Genomic DNA, 13,540 nt, shown 5'->3' with positions numbered 1-13,540 from the left:
CAGAAATGAAGTAGGAGGGGCGATATTTATGTAACCTAGAAGCGAGTATAAGGCTCAAATATCACCGATAGAAACCTCCGATTACGGCGGGCTTGTAAGTTGAGGGTCCACGACATCGATGTCTGTGGACTGGGCGGCTGGAGACTGGGATGGTAGCGTGTGATTCCTTAGGTCCGTTATACGTAGTTCGATCAACCGCTGCAAAGATCGAAGTGATGCAATCTCGCTCTCGGCTGAAGGCAAAGAATCCGGGGCATTCGCTTTCAACTGATCGATAAGAAGGCTTATCTTGCTATCCTCAACTTCTGCGCTGCTGCCGCGTGCAAAACTGATCAAATTTGCCGCAGCCTCTCGCTCAGCGGCAGTACGCGAATTAAGAATTGTAGTAGTTGTATCCTCTTCTATCACCTCCGGAGTTTGTGATGCATAGAACGCGTGGGCTTTAGCCGTAAGTTCGTCATGCCGCTTACGAACATACTCAAAGTACCTGTCGGCGCACGCTTTCTTCATTGCAAGTTCTTCGTTTTCCCTGCAAGGTTTGTTAGATAAAGAGAGGTTAGGCATGTCTTCCAAGGAACTACTAACCGTTTAACTCGTTCGATAAAATCGAGCTTAATCCCCTTTTCTGAAACACGATACATGATACCCTCTTCCTCTTGTTCTTCTATCCTTTCGTCTTCTTCTGCATCTGGAAGTATTTCAACGTCTATCAAGCGTGGATTTTTTGGACGACGAATGCGCTTCACAAAGTCGTAGCCCTCCTCATCTTGGACAATGAAAAATTTGTCATGCCAACTATGGTCGGGACACATCCAGCTATGATATGTACGATCACTACCCGGCTTTTGGGTAGGGGGTATAGCTAGTGGTGGATCTATACAGTCCATATGGAAGGCGAGAGGACAGAAATCGCATTGTATAATTGGTCGGCGACCGTTCGTAGTGCGCCCACAGCCATGGCAGAGAATGAGTTTGCCTTTCGCATCCACCGTTCTCAGCAAAAACGGGTCATCATAACGACCAGAACGGTTCCTCCCACTTCGAGGATTGATCCTGGGGAACGTCAGGACCTCTTCGTATCTTCCTTCTTCGCCTGTTCGTACGCCAGCAAAGTAGCCACGAAATCGAGCGGGAAGAGCAAAGTCCTTCTGCGGAACGTTGTCGACGGCAAAAAGTAATGAAGCCATGGGTTTTGTGAAGGAACATTTTGGACAGAACCAATCCCCCTCGGGTGGATTCGCAGGATCCAGAGGTGGGTTGAGACAGGAAAAATGGAATGAGTTGACACATCCATCGCAGCATAGGAGCTGACCGCTGCCGTTGCATTCTCGACAGAAATCATTGTTCTCCTCGTTGTTTTCCCTGCTAGCGGCAATTGTAGGAGTTAAGCGCCGGTTATCACCAGCATCGCTGCTCGCCGGGCTCTCCGATCGTCCCTCATGGTCGGCCACGGTTCTGTCAGGGGCAGTTTGAGATCGACCAGCCGCAGTAGGAGCAGGAGTTGAGATACCAGAAGGGGGTTCGGAAATAAGCGAAGAGCGGAGTCTACTTTCAGGAGCAGTAATCTTCGGCAGGGATCTTTGCATACGAGTCCGTTTAGCCGTGACGGCTTCTGCCGAAAATTCGGGGTTTTCCTCCAATGCACGCCTCCGCTGAAGAGCAGTGTCACTGGATGGAAACGCAGAGCGGCGACTGGGAGGCTCTGAAGCTTCACTATCCACAGTTTTCTGTGCAGATTTGGAGTGTCTTCCTCTAGCGCGGGCGCGAGCACCCGCCGCTCCCTGAGTCATGCCGGGGGCGAATGATTCGGCATCAAATGACTTGGCAGAAGATAAAGAAGAGACACTACTGGCAGACCGAGTACGCCCCACGTTTGATGTGGCAGCAGGCACCACTTCTGTGCTCTCTTCTGATTGCACCTCTTTCCAGGCAGTACGCATCACAGTTTGGAACACGGACTGCTCACGGGCTCCAGGATTCGCCCCACAGACACCCTCCAAAACAGATAATGCAAAAGAGTCTTTACCGCATGTCTCCCACAGACGGAGCAGCCCGCGAATGACTGGACGATTACCAGTCTCAGAAGCCATATGGAGAGCGTTCTCGACTGCGGATCGAAGTTTTTCCACATCCACGTCCGTCGAATCAGGGATAGGAATCGTCGTAAATGCAGTCACGTCCTGCACAGTTTTGTCCTTTGGAAGGATAGATTCAGCTATTGGCTCTTCAGCAGGTGTCAGTGGTGTCTGTGGTTTGCTGATCTCTTGATCCCCGTTCGGTGCTGACCGCTCGTCTTTCCTGACAGCAATATTCTGTGTACTAGGCTTGATAGCGCCTAATCCTGCTTTGCGCATATCTGCAGCAGATGGCATTGACCCTAAAGGTCGCATGGTTGCAAGGACTGGGTTCGCATCGCTCGAAACAGCTGACCAGGGGGTGTCTCTGTAACTTGGAGCCGGAGCTCTCACAGGGGGCTCAACCCATTCCGCGCCTTTCTCCGACAAGTGCGAATCACTGACCGTGTCTGATACACCGGCATTAGCTTGCACTGGCTGCGATTGACTTTGGGACGGAGTTTCAAGGGGAGGATCTGTGGCTACACGGCTGTGCCTGCCCGTCCGCCGTTGTTTTCGAGGCCTCGTAGATTCGGTGAAAAAAGAAGCGGGACTCGCGGCAGTCGGCACGTGGAGCGGCGTTGATGGACGGGAGTTGTTCGACCTGACATGGGACGTAGAGCGGAGATTCCGAGCCATCTTTGTAGAACCAGGGCTCGAAAAGTTGCAAGGTCTAGGAAGTGCAGGGTTAGCGCAGAGTGCTATGGGGGGTGATTTATTTAATGAAACAGAAAAAAATACTCACTAGGAAACAGAACCCACAAGCAGACAGCGGATGTGCCCAGCGGTGCTGGTGGGAATCGTGGCCAGCCCGCGCGCTGTCTGCGGGTTGATGAGAAGGAGGAAGATTGCGGAGTTGGAAGCGACGGGAGTTTTCGAGGATGAGTTCCCAATCACGCTTCGTAGGGGGTATGCCGCGGAGGCAGCCAACAACCACAAAAATTTGCGTGTTCAGACTAGCAGGTTACAAGGTTAGTAGTTGACTAATATGTCTCAATTTATAATTGAGTCATTTAATTTTCTTACAAATCTCACAGGAAGGCTTCTTACCAGGAAGACTTTGAGCTCCCCTCGGAGGTCGTGGCGAAAGGGAGGCAATAGATGCGCTGAGACCTATTATTAAAATATGACCAAAAAGCCTTTACTAGCCGGTAGATGAAGTACTGAGGTCTTTGTAAAGCAATTGCGATGGTTATCCGTGTTGTCTGGGAAAGTGACGTGTTCTTTGTCTTCAACAGGTTAACAGATGATGCATCAAAGCAGGCATTGCAAGATGCCAGTAATCAACCATGAGCATAATAACAACGGCAAGCAATGGAAATTCGTAGGCAAGCTCTTTCAAAATCCAATCATCATCGGATCGCATTGTTGTGTACATGGGAGATGCCTCAACAAGAGCGGCACACGGATCTCCTGACAAGCAGATGGACAAGGGGTAGACGACAGCAACGAGATAGAGATCGAGAAGAACTCACTAGAGACAGAACAGATCTTGTAACGATACCCTGGGTGAAGTACAAGAGTGGGCGACACGTAGTCGCGGCTCGTTGGGTAGCGAGCCAGAGACGCCAGGATAGACTGGCTAGAAGAGCAGGCCCAAAAGGGGACTTGTTGAGAGTCAAGATGGAAGAGGCAAGAGAATGCTCTCCGGAAGGATCAGGCTCTGCTGTCTCTCCTTAAGTGGCCAAAAGAGACGTGCGATGGAACTAGTATAAAGGGCGTGTTGGATGATAGACGAGAAAAGGGAAGCCAAAAGGGGAAGTAATAGGAGAGAGCCTGGATTGGTAAAGAGGACAATAGGATCCACAAGAGAGGGGACTGAAATGTAACACAGGTAAATATCTCACGCAAAAGCGATAGACGTGATGAATGAGGCTCCTGTGTTGCCTAAGGTCTCAAGAAGACCGATGACAGCTGAGATAGGAGGGGCTGACCGTCCTGCAGAGGTGGATAGATGCCACTCTCGGTCAGGGGCACAACAAAGCATGCAATACGCAAAGACGACTTTGTCTGAAGTAGCTGAGTATGACAACGATGAGAATTGGACAAAAGATTTATAGTGATCTTGGGTTTCGGAAGGTGAAAGGTTTTGAGCTGACCTAACAACAGATAGCCGCTGCAGACAAGGAAACAGAAAACCAGAGGCTTCTAAGTCTTTACTTGCGCGGAAATGCTAGCCCCAGGCTGGATATACAGATATCCAAGAGCGAGGGATCAAGAGGGAAGAAGAAGGTGGAGGGGATTGGAAGGGGTGAGATTGATGGAGGAAAGATGGGAAGAGGAATCAAGAACCTAACGGAACACCAGCTTGGCCCACACCACCAATTCACAGCGCCGGATGACCACGACAATGCAACTCCAGTCCAACGCTTCTCAAACATCGACAAGCGCATCCGCGTGACAAGGCAGGACAACATATCTTCAATTTTAACTCATCCTTGCATCCACCTTAAATCCCTTTGGGCCGCGGGTGTCCAGTATTATCTGCCTGCTACACGCCCCGTCCAGTAGTAATAACTACTTGCTCATTAAAACCCGGTCAGACAAGGAGTCAAAGAGAGCGAACAATGGAGAGAAAGGAGCAATGGACTTCATCCCGACGGGTATAAAGAGAGTAACTTTGCTAGAATCCGGGTTACATGAAAGCATCCTCACAGTAGAAGGACAAGAAGGAGCCGATTGAGCGTTTCTCTTGCAACAAGAACTCAGGGCTTTTTGCTCTTTTGCAGAATGAGTATGCGCAGACCTCGATGGCGTCAATAAAACACAGATATGGGATCGATATGTCGATCCCATACTAGTGGTACCTCGGGCAATGTGTCCAACATCATTGAATGATGGTATATGTTAGATAGCCTGTAATTAGTAGAAATAATTCCCTAGGTTGATGGGATCAAAAGCAGTAACCGCGAGACTAACTGGGCTACGAGGAAGAGAGAAAACTCAGACTGTGCAAATAAGGAATAGAATGAGAACCGTAAGCAAAACCTCATAATTTCTTTTTTATATTCACCTCATGCATAACTTTCGCGCTTTTCAACTAATTACGTGCCAAAGGGTTTGAAGATGGCACCATGGCAAAAAAGACAGGAAATCTTATATGGATTCTCCTATCCACCTATGCCTCTCACTCCATGTGTTCGCGTAACAAATTCACCTCTCTCCGAAATGGAAATAGGGATTTGAATGACATGATTGATCAACATCCTGGAGCACTCCGAAAAGGGGCTCCGACCATAGCCTGGAGCAATTCCATCTCCCTATCCTACGGTTCACTAGATATGCCAAAAGGTGGCCGAGTCAAACGACTTATTTACTCCTGGTCGCCAGACTCCGTCTTCTTGGCGGCCTTCTTCTTGTTGTTCTTGTTCTTCTTGGAGCCAGTCGACTTGGACAAAGGACGCTCAAGGATCTTGAGGATTTCCTCATCCTCGATCTTCTTGTCTGACTTGACCTTGGTAAAATCAGGTGTGGCGGGAGCAGTGAGCTTGGTGAGGCCATTCTTGGTGATAGCTGTATGATTGTCAGTCAAAAGAAAAGGAAGTGAGGAAAAGGGAAGAAGCATTCCGGCGGGCCCCGTAACGCAAAGAACGGAGCAACATACCGACAGTGGTCAGGAGACGAGAAACAGGAGCGTTGTCGGCGTCACCGGCAGGCTCATACTGCCTCAAGACACCGCCACGGACACACTCAACGACACCGACCTTAGCGGACTTCTCATCATCCAGCTGGCGCAAGCTGAAGGGGAACTGGCCGAACTTCTTGACAATCTCAGACAGGGTCTGTCTCGAGCTGGGACGCTTGAGGATGTAGGTGGTAGTGGTACGGCGGTGCAGAGTAGAGCGGAGGGGCAGCGTCTTGACCTTTCCGGAGCCCAGGGAGAGACCAATCTCAACACCCCAGACTTCACCAACGTCGGGCACACCCTCACCCTTCACACCGGCGCCGGGGGCAAGGATGATCTTCTTCTCAGCTTCGATTTCGTTGCGCTCGAATTGCCAGCTGGTGGTGTTCTCAACCACGTTGCAGTCATAGGCCTTGGCAACCTTCTCGATTAGCTGGGAGATATGGGCTTGGGTGGGGGCCTTCTCGGCGGCAGCCTTCTTCTTCTCCTCCTCGGAGCCACCGGCCAAAAGGCCGGGGGGTACCATGAGGCGTAGCAGAAGCTCGTTGGCATAGTGAGTCGCGGTAATGAGGTCAGCCTCGCGGCCGGTCACTTCGTCCTTGCCGACAACAACCTGGTCGCAAACAATGGTTCCGAAGCCATCGATCTGGGCACCGAGCTGGATCTTGGCGATTTCACCAGACTTCAAGGTGGTCTCGGCCTCCTGGGTGTCGGAAACCAATGGGGTGTATGGGGTCACATGGGAGCTGGGAGAGACCGTCGTGGGGTGACCGATACCTTTTCCGGCAGCGACTCGTCAATATGCCATGCGCATGAAGCTTCTAGCTAGTGGTTACTCGGAACTACGATGGTAACGCACCCTTGGTGATCTTCTTGCCCTTGTAGACCTTGGCGATTTCTTCTTCGAGAATCTCGTCACCCTTCTGGCAGATTTCAACGATCTTTGCACCCTCCACACACAGGGCTATAGAACCAAATTAGAATATGGATCTAGAGCGGTGGACATGCCGCTATATTTAAAACCCGGGAATTACGCACCTGAGACGGCATCGAGGACCTTGTGCGAGATCGTAGCGGCGGTCTTGTACTTGGTCAAGGTATCGGGGTTGTTGAGGGTGTAGTCTGGAATTGGTCCGACATTTGATTAGTTATGGCCGAGAGCACCACACATTCAGAAGAAGCCAGTAGAAGCGTCATAGACAGAACAAAAAGGTGATGTTTCTCTACAGCTCTAGCGCTGTTAATTGTGCTGCCAACCGAACCCACACCATGACGACGAAGCAAGCGGGAGGGAAACCCACAAAACGTTTTCAATCGGCAGACGGAGGGGTACTTGGGAGCGAACACTTACCAACCTCGGCGGGGGCCTGAGTCTCAGCCATTGTGTATAGTATGAATGGTCCTCGCTGTGGTGCGAGGCGTCGTTAAGGATCAAAAAGTTTCTAGTTGGACAGACTTTTGAAAGCTCAAGAGGAGAAAGGATGGAAAAATGGGCTGAGACGGAGCTGGAGAACTAAGATGGAGTCAAAAGTACTTACTAGTAAGAGGAAGTCCCCATCCTTTTCTTACGTAGCAGGTACACAATACGAGAGGCTTCGGCGGGGTCTTTTTTCTTGGTTTTCTGCCTGCACACAGGTGGGGTTTTGCAGGAATGATTTCACTACAATGTAGGGCTTCGTATTGGTATTACCACATGTCACGAGACCGCCTGCCGCAATGTTGTCAGCAATACTCTGGTCACAGGCTTTTCCTTTCTCATACATTCTAATGGTCTAAACTTCACGTCTCACTTAATTAGGTACTCCCTAATGCCTCACAGTATCGTCCTTCACATTGAAAAATCAATGTGTGTATGTGTCTTCATTCCTTGTATCTCAAGTAAAGTTCAATCTAAAAAGTGAAGCTCCTTGTATGACATCACCAGAGGTCACCAGACACTTAATTCACAACAAAAGTAAACAAATCATGCTTTATTAAACCCCGAGCACTAACCCGGAATAAGAGCGCCGTTTTTAAAAATCCCTCAATGAAGAAATCAGTCCTGTGCCATTCTGATCTCTCGAGTCAATCGGTAGGCTTGTTTGTAAATAGATGCGAAGTAGTACCCTACTCCCCCCTCACAAATGCAAAAACAATGCCACTGTCAGAGCTCTGGGGAGCAAACCAAACACTGTACCTGTTCGTACGAAGACTTGAAGCGAATTAGGGTTAGATGTAGAGTTGAAGGATTACCACTCATATCCAATACAAACAGCTTGTACAATTTAAACTGGCAACTGCGAATAAACTCCTCCACATCGCTCTTAGATTCTGGGGATAGTGAGAACTTATCCTCCATCTCGATCTTGTGCAGCAGCCACCTAGCCGCTACATTCAAGCGACCCACTGACTGGATGAGTGATCGAAGGGCATTATCTATGGCTGCTTGCGGACTCCCTAGCGACACGCAAAGGACAGGGATAAGGTTATACATAACATCCGGATCCTATGGATCTTATTAGGGCTGATTAGTTGATGGGGCTACCCTGTTATGCGACATACAATTTCTTTCTTCAGAGAGTAAATATCGTTCAATCTGTCATGGGAAAACAAATGTTGGCGAATAGATTACAGTAACTGCCTTGGGGTAGGTTAACTGCTTACGTCGAAACGATAACATTCGCTTCATTCCGTATTTATATCATGTCATGATCATCAATGACAGCACAAATCATGCCCACTGCACTAGTGCCCATCCGCACTCTCCAGTATTCCTCAGGATTGGGAACCTACCCTTTGGGTTTTGCCTTTTGTTCCACTTGTGACATCATCATGAAAAAGGACATCTCTCTAAGGAACATCTGACGTTGTTCTGAAGACCAAGGATGGTTAGAGTCATTCTAAATTCAGATACTAGAAGGATGAAAAATGGAACCAAAACAAAGGCAACGACAATCATAGATATATGAATTACGAAGAGCCTCGCTAATCACATCAAAACTCTGAATAGAGGCTATCCTTAGTGAGCTCTAAATCGAGGCATTGAGCCACAAAGTGAATAGTTTCACGACGATATTGTTCGACTGCTTCAAAGACACCCTTCGGGGAACCTTTTGTTTCATCTATTTGGTCGTCCCAGGTAAAGACCCAAAGGGACAGGAAGATTGAAGCCAGCCAGGGGCCACCAGGTTGCGGCGAAATGAGCAAAGTCACATCTTTCTAGCTTTGTGGCCTTCGTTGGCTCAGGGAAGAGGCTTTTGATTGTTAGTATTAAACTTTTCTTAGGTGCATAGAGTAGAAATGGCAGAAATAATACAGAAGAAGATAATAATATGTAGAACGAAACAGAGATAGGGCATGTTAGAGTTAAGAAGTATCGTATTGTTCGCACTATACCTGTCAATTCTTGCGTTCATCATAGGGATCAAAGCTTTCCAGTGAGGATTAATGGCCCCAGGCCAAGAGGAGAAGATGAGTAATAAATTCGAATATAGAGTGGTCGGGGCTTGACGCTTCGCAATAGGTGAGAATGAGAATTAACATGAGACTCCATTTCCTTTGAGAGATGGTGGTTACCAATGTAGATAAAAGAAAGAAAACTAGAAGTGCAAGGGTACAGTATATCCTCAGTCAAGGCAAGGTACTGTGCTGGGCGTACCTTTCCTATTTATCTAGTCTTCTATCTACCCCGCAGAAGCAAAAGAGTAACCTGCTAGCTATGCCAAATACATCAATGCCTTGGATATCCTTCCATTCTTTAGAAATTGAGTTAAGTCTGGAGCGTAGAGTGTTTGTTTAGGCCTACATACTTGTCAACGAATGACACTTACTCGTACTAGAACAGAATAGCCAAGCCGAACAGACTTACGAACATCTATCTTTTCGGATATTTGTATTAACTACACCACTACCTTAACAGGATGAACACAATAACGCTGCTGTAGCGCTAGCCAACGGAGTTATTTGCTGATCAGTAACAATCGGAGTATACAGGGCGAGCTCTGGGGAATATATGTGAATGAGACAAGTCTCAAATTTCATAGGTAGGTCAAGTGACAGATCTCGTACGGTCAATATCTGGGTGCGTGAGAGTGATACTGATGGTGTAATAGTTAACCAAGGAATGAATCGACGCTGATCAACGGCTTTGGTCGATCATGGATAATCCGGGTATGCAAGACGAACTCCATGGGAAAGGCGCCCATAGACTACATTCCGTCGATATTGGGAGGTATTGGATGCTAACCAACAGTGGTGCCATGAAGGCCACGGGGACAGAGATCGTTCGCACGCTAGCCGATGAGGTGAGATACTGGACTCTGAAGGATTTGAGCAATGTAGTATTGTGTCAAGCGATATCTATAATTTTGATGAAACTGGATTTACAATAGGCCTAGTAGCTACTGCTCAGGTAGTTACTAGATCTAATACGCAAGGAAAGCTATGCTTTGTGTAATCAGGGAACCGGAAATGGGCTACCTCTGTAGCATATATTAGTTCTAATAAATAGGCCCTACTTCCCTGTATCACTTTTAAAGACAAAGTGTATATAGAGACCTGGTACGAGAATCGAAAGATCCTATCTGATTAGAGATTTAAAATAAATCCTAATAATTGGACGAGCAATAAAATCGGCCTGCGCTGGCTATAGAATCATTTTATACCTATTACTACAGGCCGATCTGTAGAACTGTTGTGATCTTAGGGGGAAGAATGGCAGGATGAGGCTGTATCAGCTACACGTACGTAGCCTACTGAAAATTGGATGCCATTTCAATAGATTCTCAATTCTATGGACGACTCTATCGACTCTCTCAACCGCTTTCTTCTCTCTACAACTAATGGGTCGAGCCTTCAGGGGTTGGAGTTCGGTGATCAAGGCCAAGCCACTAGGATCACGTGGTCTCGTATAGATTCATATCAAGAACGATATCGCCTTTTTCCAATTATATGGTGTTTGGTATGACTTCAAATTTCAAAAGGGTGGCCGGATGGCCTGGGAAATACGTATCCCTCAGACTCTAGTATCAGAGGTGGCCTCTGCAAATCTTCCACCGGATAGGGTTCCGCGAAGCCTAAAACCCAAAGGATGTGAGGAGAGTTGGATATGTTTATTTCGCGTCAATATTTGCAATTTTGTGATATGTCAGAGCCTGTGGAAGCCTAAGGCAGAAACCACGTGACCTGACCACAACACCAAGGAATCTCTGTATGATAGACTTAGACCTTAAGACAGTCAATCCCATACAAGTGAGCTACACCAGCTCCATCATGATATATGGTATACTATTGTATTGCCGGAATAGAGTACGATGACTCTTCAGAAGTTAATATGTATAATACCGGTAAGCTATCATAGAGTTTGCACTTGCCGGCCTTGCTATCCTGTCTTATGTGTTTGATATGAATCTATACGATACCACGTGATCCTAGTGGCTTGGCCGGATCACCAACTTCAGCCCCTGAAGGCTTCACCCCCATCTTTCCCCTGAGATCACAACAGTGTTTAGTTTCATAATAGCAGAACTGATCTCGTAATACTTCAACTCTCAAGACTTAGTTACATATCAACGGGGGTTCAACACTCTCCCGTCGCACTGCCCCCCTCACACACCGGCCCTGTACATTCAAAGCCTCTCGGGCTCTTCACATTTCCACATAGAAACACTGAAGCCGCCGTTCCATTTGTCAGCTCAAGGTCGATACCGGAGAGCGAAATGTCAGTACAGGGCGCTACAGCACTACACTGGAAACTTGCGATCCTGGTGGATTTGGTTGTACCACTTAGGTTGAGGACTGAAATATCACGGATTTGAAACTTAGAGTTGGTGCAGTTGCCTGTACCAGGAGCGCCGCTGAATCGGGTACACTGCGAGATTGCAATCGCGGCCCCACGGAGAGATGAAGCCTTGAGATCTTTGAACGTCATATCGGAAGCATCTAGTATATCCTAAATTAGTGCATCTGCTTTAATGGCGTGCTATAGATATTTCCTTTCCCAATGAGCTTACATCCCACTCCACCGCCACCGCCATTGGGCGGATATCCGTTTTGTTCAGCTGTCCATGTTTTGAAGTACACCTATCGGCCACAGACACTCGTCAATTAAGTTTTCGGTATGTGACTTATGGAGCTTTCCTTACCGCATGAAGAGTATTATGATAGTTGACATTTATCACATTGAGGCCCTCGATGGTTTCGAATTGGTTCTTGTACTGGCCAATACTTCCTAATGCAATTCCTAGTCCATTGTAGAAATTGGAGTTTGTGATGCTAATATTAGTGCTATTACCCTTAAGTGAGATACTATCGTCACCATTGTACACGGTCCAGTTGTTGAATTTAATATGCGAGGATCTGATGGTGTCAGCTCCGTCCGTGTTTGCTGTAATAAAATTAGCAATAATTTGCGTAAGCGAATTCCAAGGCACCTACAGCTTGAGACACGATTTCCGGTGTTGTTGACGAGTATACTATCAAGTTCAACGTGGTGACTATATATAATAGACATCGTCCTGACAACAGTGAATTTCTTTGCTCAGCAATTTGGTACAGAGGAGCTGGAAACTAACTTACCACATCTGACTGCGTAAAAAGTTGAGGCCCCGAACCACAGAGTGTGTGAGGCCACTGAAAGTGATGGCATGCGGACGACCGGGATAGTTGGAGGTGTTCGGCTGCTCTCGTATCCATTGGTACCAGGTATCCCCGTTGCCATCCAACGTCCCTATACCATGGCCATTGATTCGAACATTATTGCCCCCAAGAATGAACGCTGTGGATTGATTCTGATATCCGACTGGTAGAGAATGGTTTAACCAGTATTTTATGTCTGTACTCCACTAAAAGGCCAATGAGAACATACACGACCATGGATTGTTAAGAACTGGGACAACTCACCAGAAGTGTTCCTCCAATATCAATGTCGACATCTTCCAGCCACGAAATGTTCATAACGGTATTGACGTAGTATGTTGTTGGCTTGAATACTACTTTGCCTCCGTGGCCACATTCCTTGAAGGCTTGTATAATGGCAGGCGCATCATCGGTGGCATTTGAGCCTCCAGCTGGCACGACACAGGTTTCCCTGCCAGCAGTCACCCATACCAATGCTACAAGACAAAACACTCGCGAAAGATACATTGTGATCAATGTCACATGTCTAACGCTCCCGAACACACACTAGGCCAGCTTACTTATACGACAAGTCTAAGGGCTGTCTACCAGAACTTAAAGAGGTAGAAGCCAGACACCTCACCTCTACGGTGTGCATCCGTTTTGAACCGATGACTCTAAAGAGAGGGAAATTATTCTCGCACGAATAGAATCTTTCTCCTATCTCAGTCAGAACAGGTAGTTATCCGCTGCCGAGACGATTAGCGATTTCGTCCCTGGCTTTGTGAAGAAAATGCGGGGTATCATGACCTAGTCAGTCGGACTTCGGTTGATCTAATAGCGAAGAAGGATTGAACTAAAGGCCAGGCTGACAAGAAGATGGCAGAATAAGACCGGCGCATAGCCCCCCAATTGTTAACATGGATCTAACCAATTCCCGCTCTGAACCATTCACTGATTCTCAGATACAGTAAGCTTAGTGAGTGGCCTGGAAGCAGTTACTCCTTGTGCTATGTCACACTTCACATGGCTACAACATGGCCCCTAAAGCGTGCACACACTAAAGCTTGCTGATCTATATACAGCCCATCACTATTGTAAGAGTGTCACAAAGACTAAGGCTGAGTACTTAATTTTATTACTGCAGACAACGGTCGACCATTCGAAGCATGCTTTCTGGTTGGATTGGGAGGGAGTGAATAAGTCA

At 47.5% G+C, this 13,540-nt stretch overlaps 4 protein-coding genes across 4 annotated transcripts; all 4 read right to left on the bottom strand.

Moving 5' to 3' along the window:
- Positions 1 to 81: 81 nt before the first annotated feature.
- Positions 82 to 3,480, bottom strand: BDW43DRAFT_306075 (putative PHD finger domain protein; the record flags this gene model as incomplete). The annotated part of the gene is made up of 6 exons (XM_032045945.1): positions 82 to 529; positions 586 to 2,524; positions 2,601 to 2,787; positions 2,860 to 3,070; positions 3,165 to 3,343; positions 3,403 to 3,480. 6 exons carry the CDS (start codon positions 3,478 to 3,480, stop codon positions 82 to 84), a joined length of 3,042 nt encoding a protein of 1,013 aa, XP_031906029.1.
- Positions 3,481 to 5,060: 1,580 nt separating this feature from the next.
- On the bottom strand, positions 5,061 to 7,389 carry BDW43DRAFT_260836 (curved DNA-binding protein (42 kDa protein)). The gene is made up of 5 exons (XM_032040246.1): positions 7,091 to 7,389; positions 6,778 to 6,861; positions 6,599 to 6,703; positions 5,719 to 6,516; positions 5,061 to 5,627 (listed from the first exon to the last, which is right to left on the bottom strand). Exons 1-5 carry the CDS (start codon positions 7,119 to 7,121, stop codon positions 5,428 to 5,430), a joined length of 1,218 nt encoding a protein of 405 aa, XP_031906028.1. The 5' UTR covers positions 7,122 to 7,389; the 3' UTR covers positions 5,061 to 5,427.
- Positions 7,390 to 8,414: 1,025 nt separating this feature from the next.
- BDW43DRAFT_296510 (uncharacterized protein) lies at positions 8,415 to 9,759 on the bottom strand (the record flags this gene model as incomplete). The annotated part of the gene is made up of 5 exons (XM_032044228.1): positions 8,415 to 8,481; positions 8,512 to 8,568; positions 8,720 to 8,828; positions 8,866 to 8,972; positions 9,653 to 9,759. 5 exons carry the CDS (start codon positions 9,757 to 9,759, stop codon positions 8,415 to 8,417), a joined length of 447 nt encoding a protein of 148 aa, XP_031906027.1.
- Positions 9,760 to 11,222: 1,463 nt separating this feature from the next.
- Positions 11,223 to 12,900, bottom strand: BDW43DRAFT_319416 (putative exo-polygalacturonase). Its single transcript, XM_032048911.1, has 6 exons — positions 12,619 to 12,900; positions 12,295 to 12,560; positions 12,154 to 12,233; positions 11,862 to 12,103; positions 11,730 to 11,799; positions 11,223 to 11,658 (listed from the first exon to the last, which is right to left on the bottom strand). The coding sequence occupies exons 1-6, from the start codon at positions 12,859 to 12,861 to the stop codon at positions 11,297 to 11,299; spliced, it is 1,263 nt and encodes a 420-aa protein (XP_031906026.1). The 5' UTR covers positions 12,862 to 12,900; the 3' UTR covers positions 11,223 to 11,296.
- Positions 12,901 to 13,540: the final 640 nt, after the last annotated feature.

Source organism: Aspergillus alliaceus (genome assembly GCF_009176365.1).
Source record: "Aspergillus alliaceus strain CBS 536.65 unplaced genomic scaffold BDW43scaffold_2, whole genome shotgun sequence".
In the NCBI taxonomy this organism is placed as follows: Eukaryota; Fungi; Ascomycota; class Eurotiomycetes; order Eurotiales; family Aspergillaceae; genus Aspergillus; species Aspergillus alliaceus.
Note: the sequence above shows the minus strand (reverse complement) of the source record. Positions and strands in the feature narration are given on the sequence as shown.

Bases quoted from the DNA above. Each gene is read 5' to 3' on its own strand.
- BDW43DRAFT_260836 (XM_032040246.1), bottom strand. From the start codon at position 7,121: ATGGCTGAGACTCAGGCCCCCGCCGAGGTTG. The intron at 6,704-6,777 runs GTGCGTAATTCC...TTGGTTCTATAG, and splicing joins GGTCCTCGATGCCGTCTCAG to CCCTGTGTGTGGAGGGTGCA. The intron at 6,517-6,598 runs GTGCGTTACCAT...CTGCCGGAAAAG, and splicing joins GGGCAAGAAGATCACCAAGG to GTATCGGTCACCCCACGACG.
- BDW43DRAFT_319416 (XM_032048911.1), bottom strand. From the start codon at position 12,861: ATGTATCTTTCGCGAGTGTTTTGTCTTGTAGCATTGGTATGGGTGACT. The intron at 12,561-12,618 runs GTGAGTTGTCCC...TTGGCCTTTTAG, and splicing joins ATATTGGAGGAACACTTCTG to TGGAGTACAGACATAAAATA. The intron at 11,659-11,729 runs GTAAGCTCATTG...AGGATATACTAG, and splicing joins CGGTGGCGGTGGAGTGGGAT to ATGCTTCCGATATGACGTTC.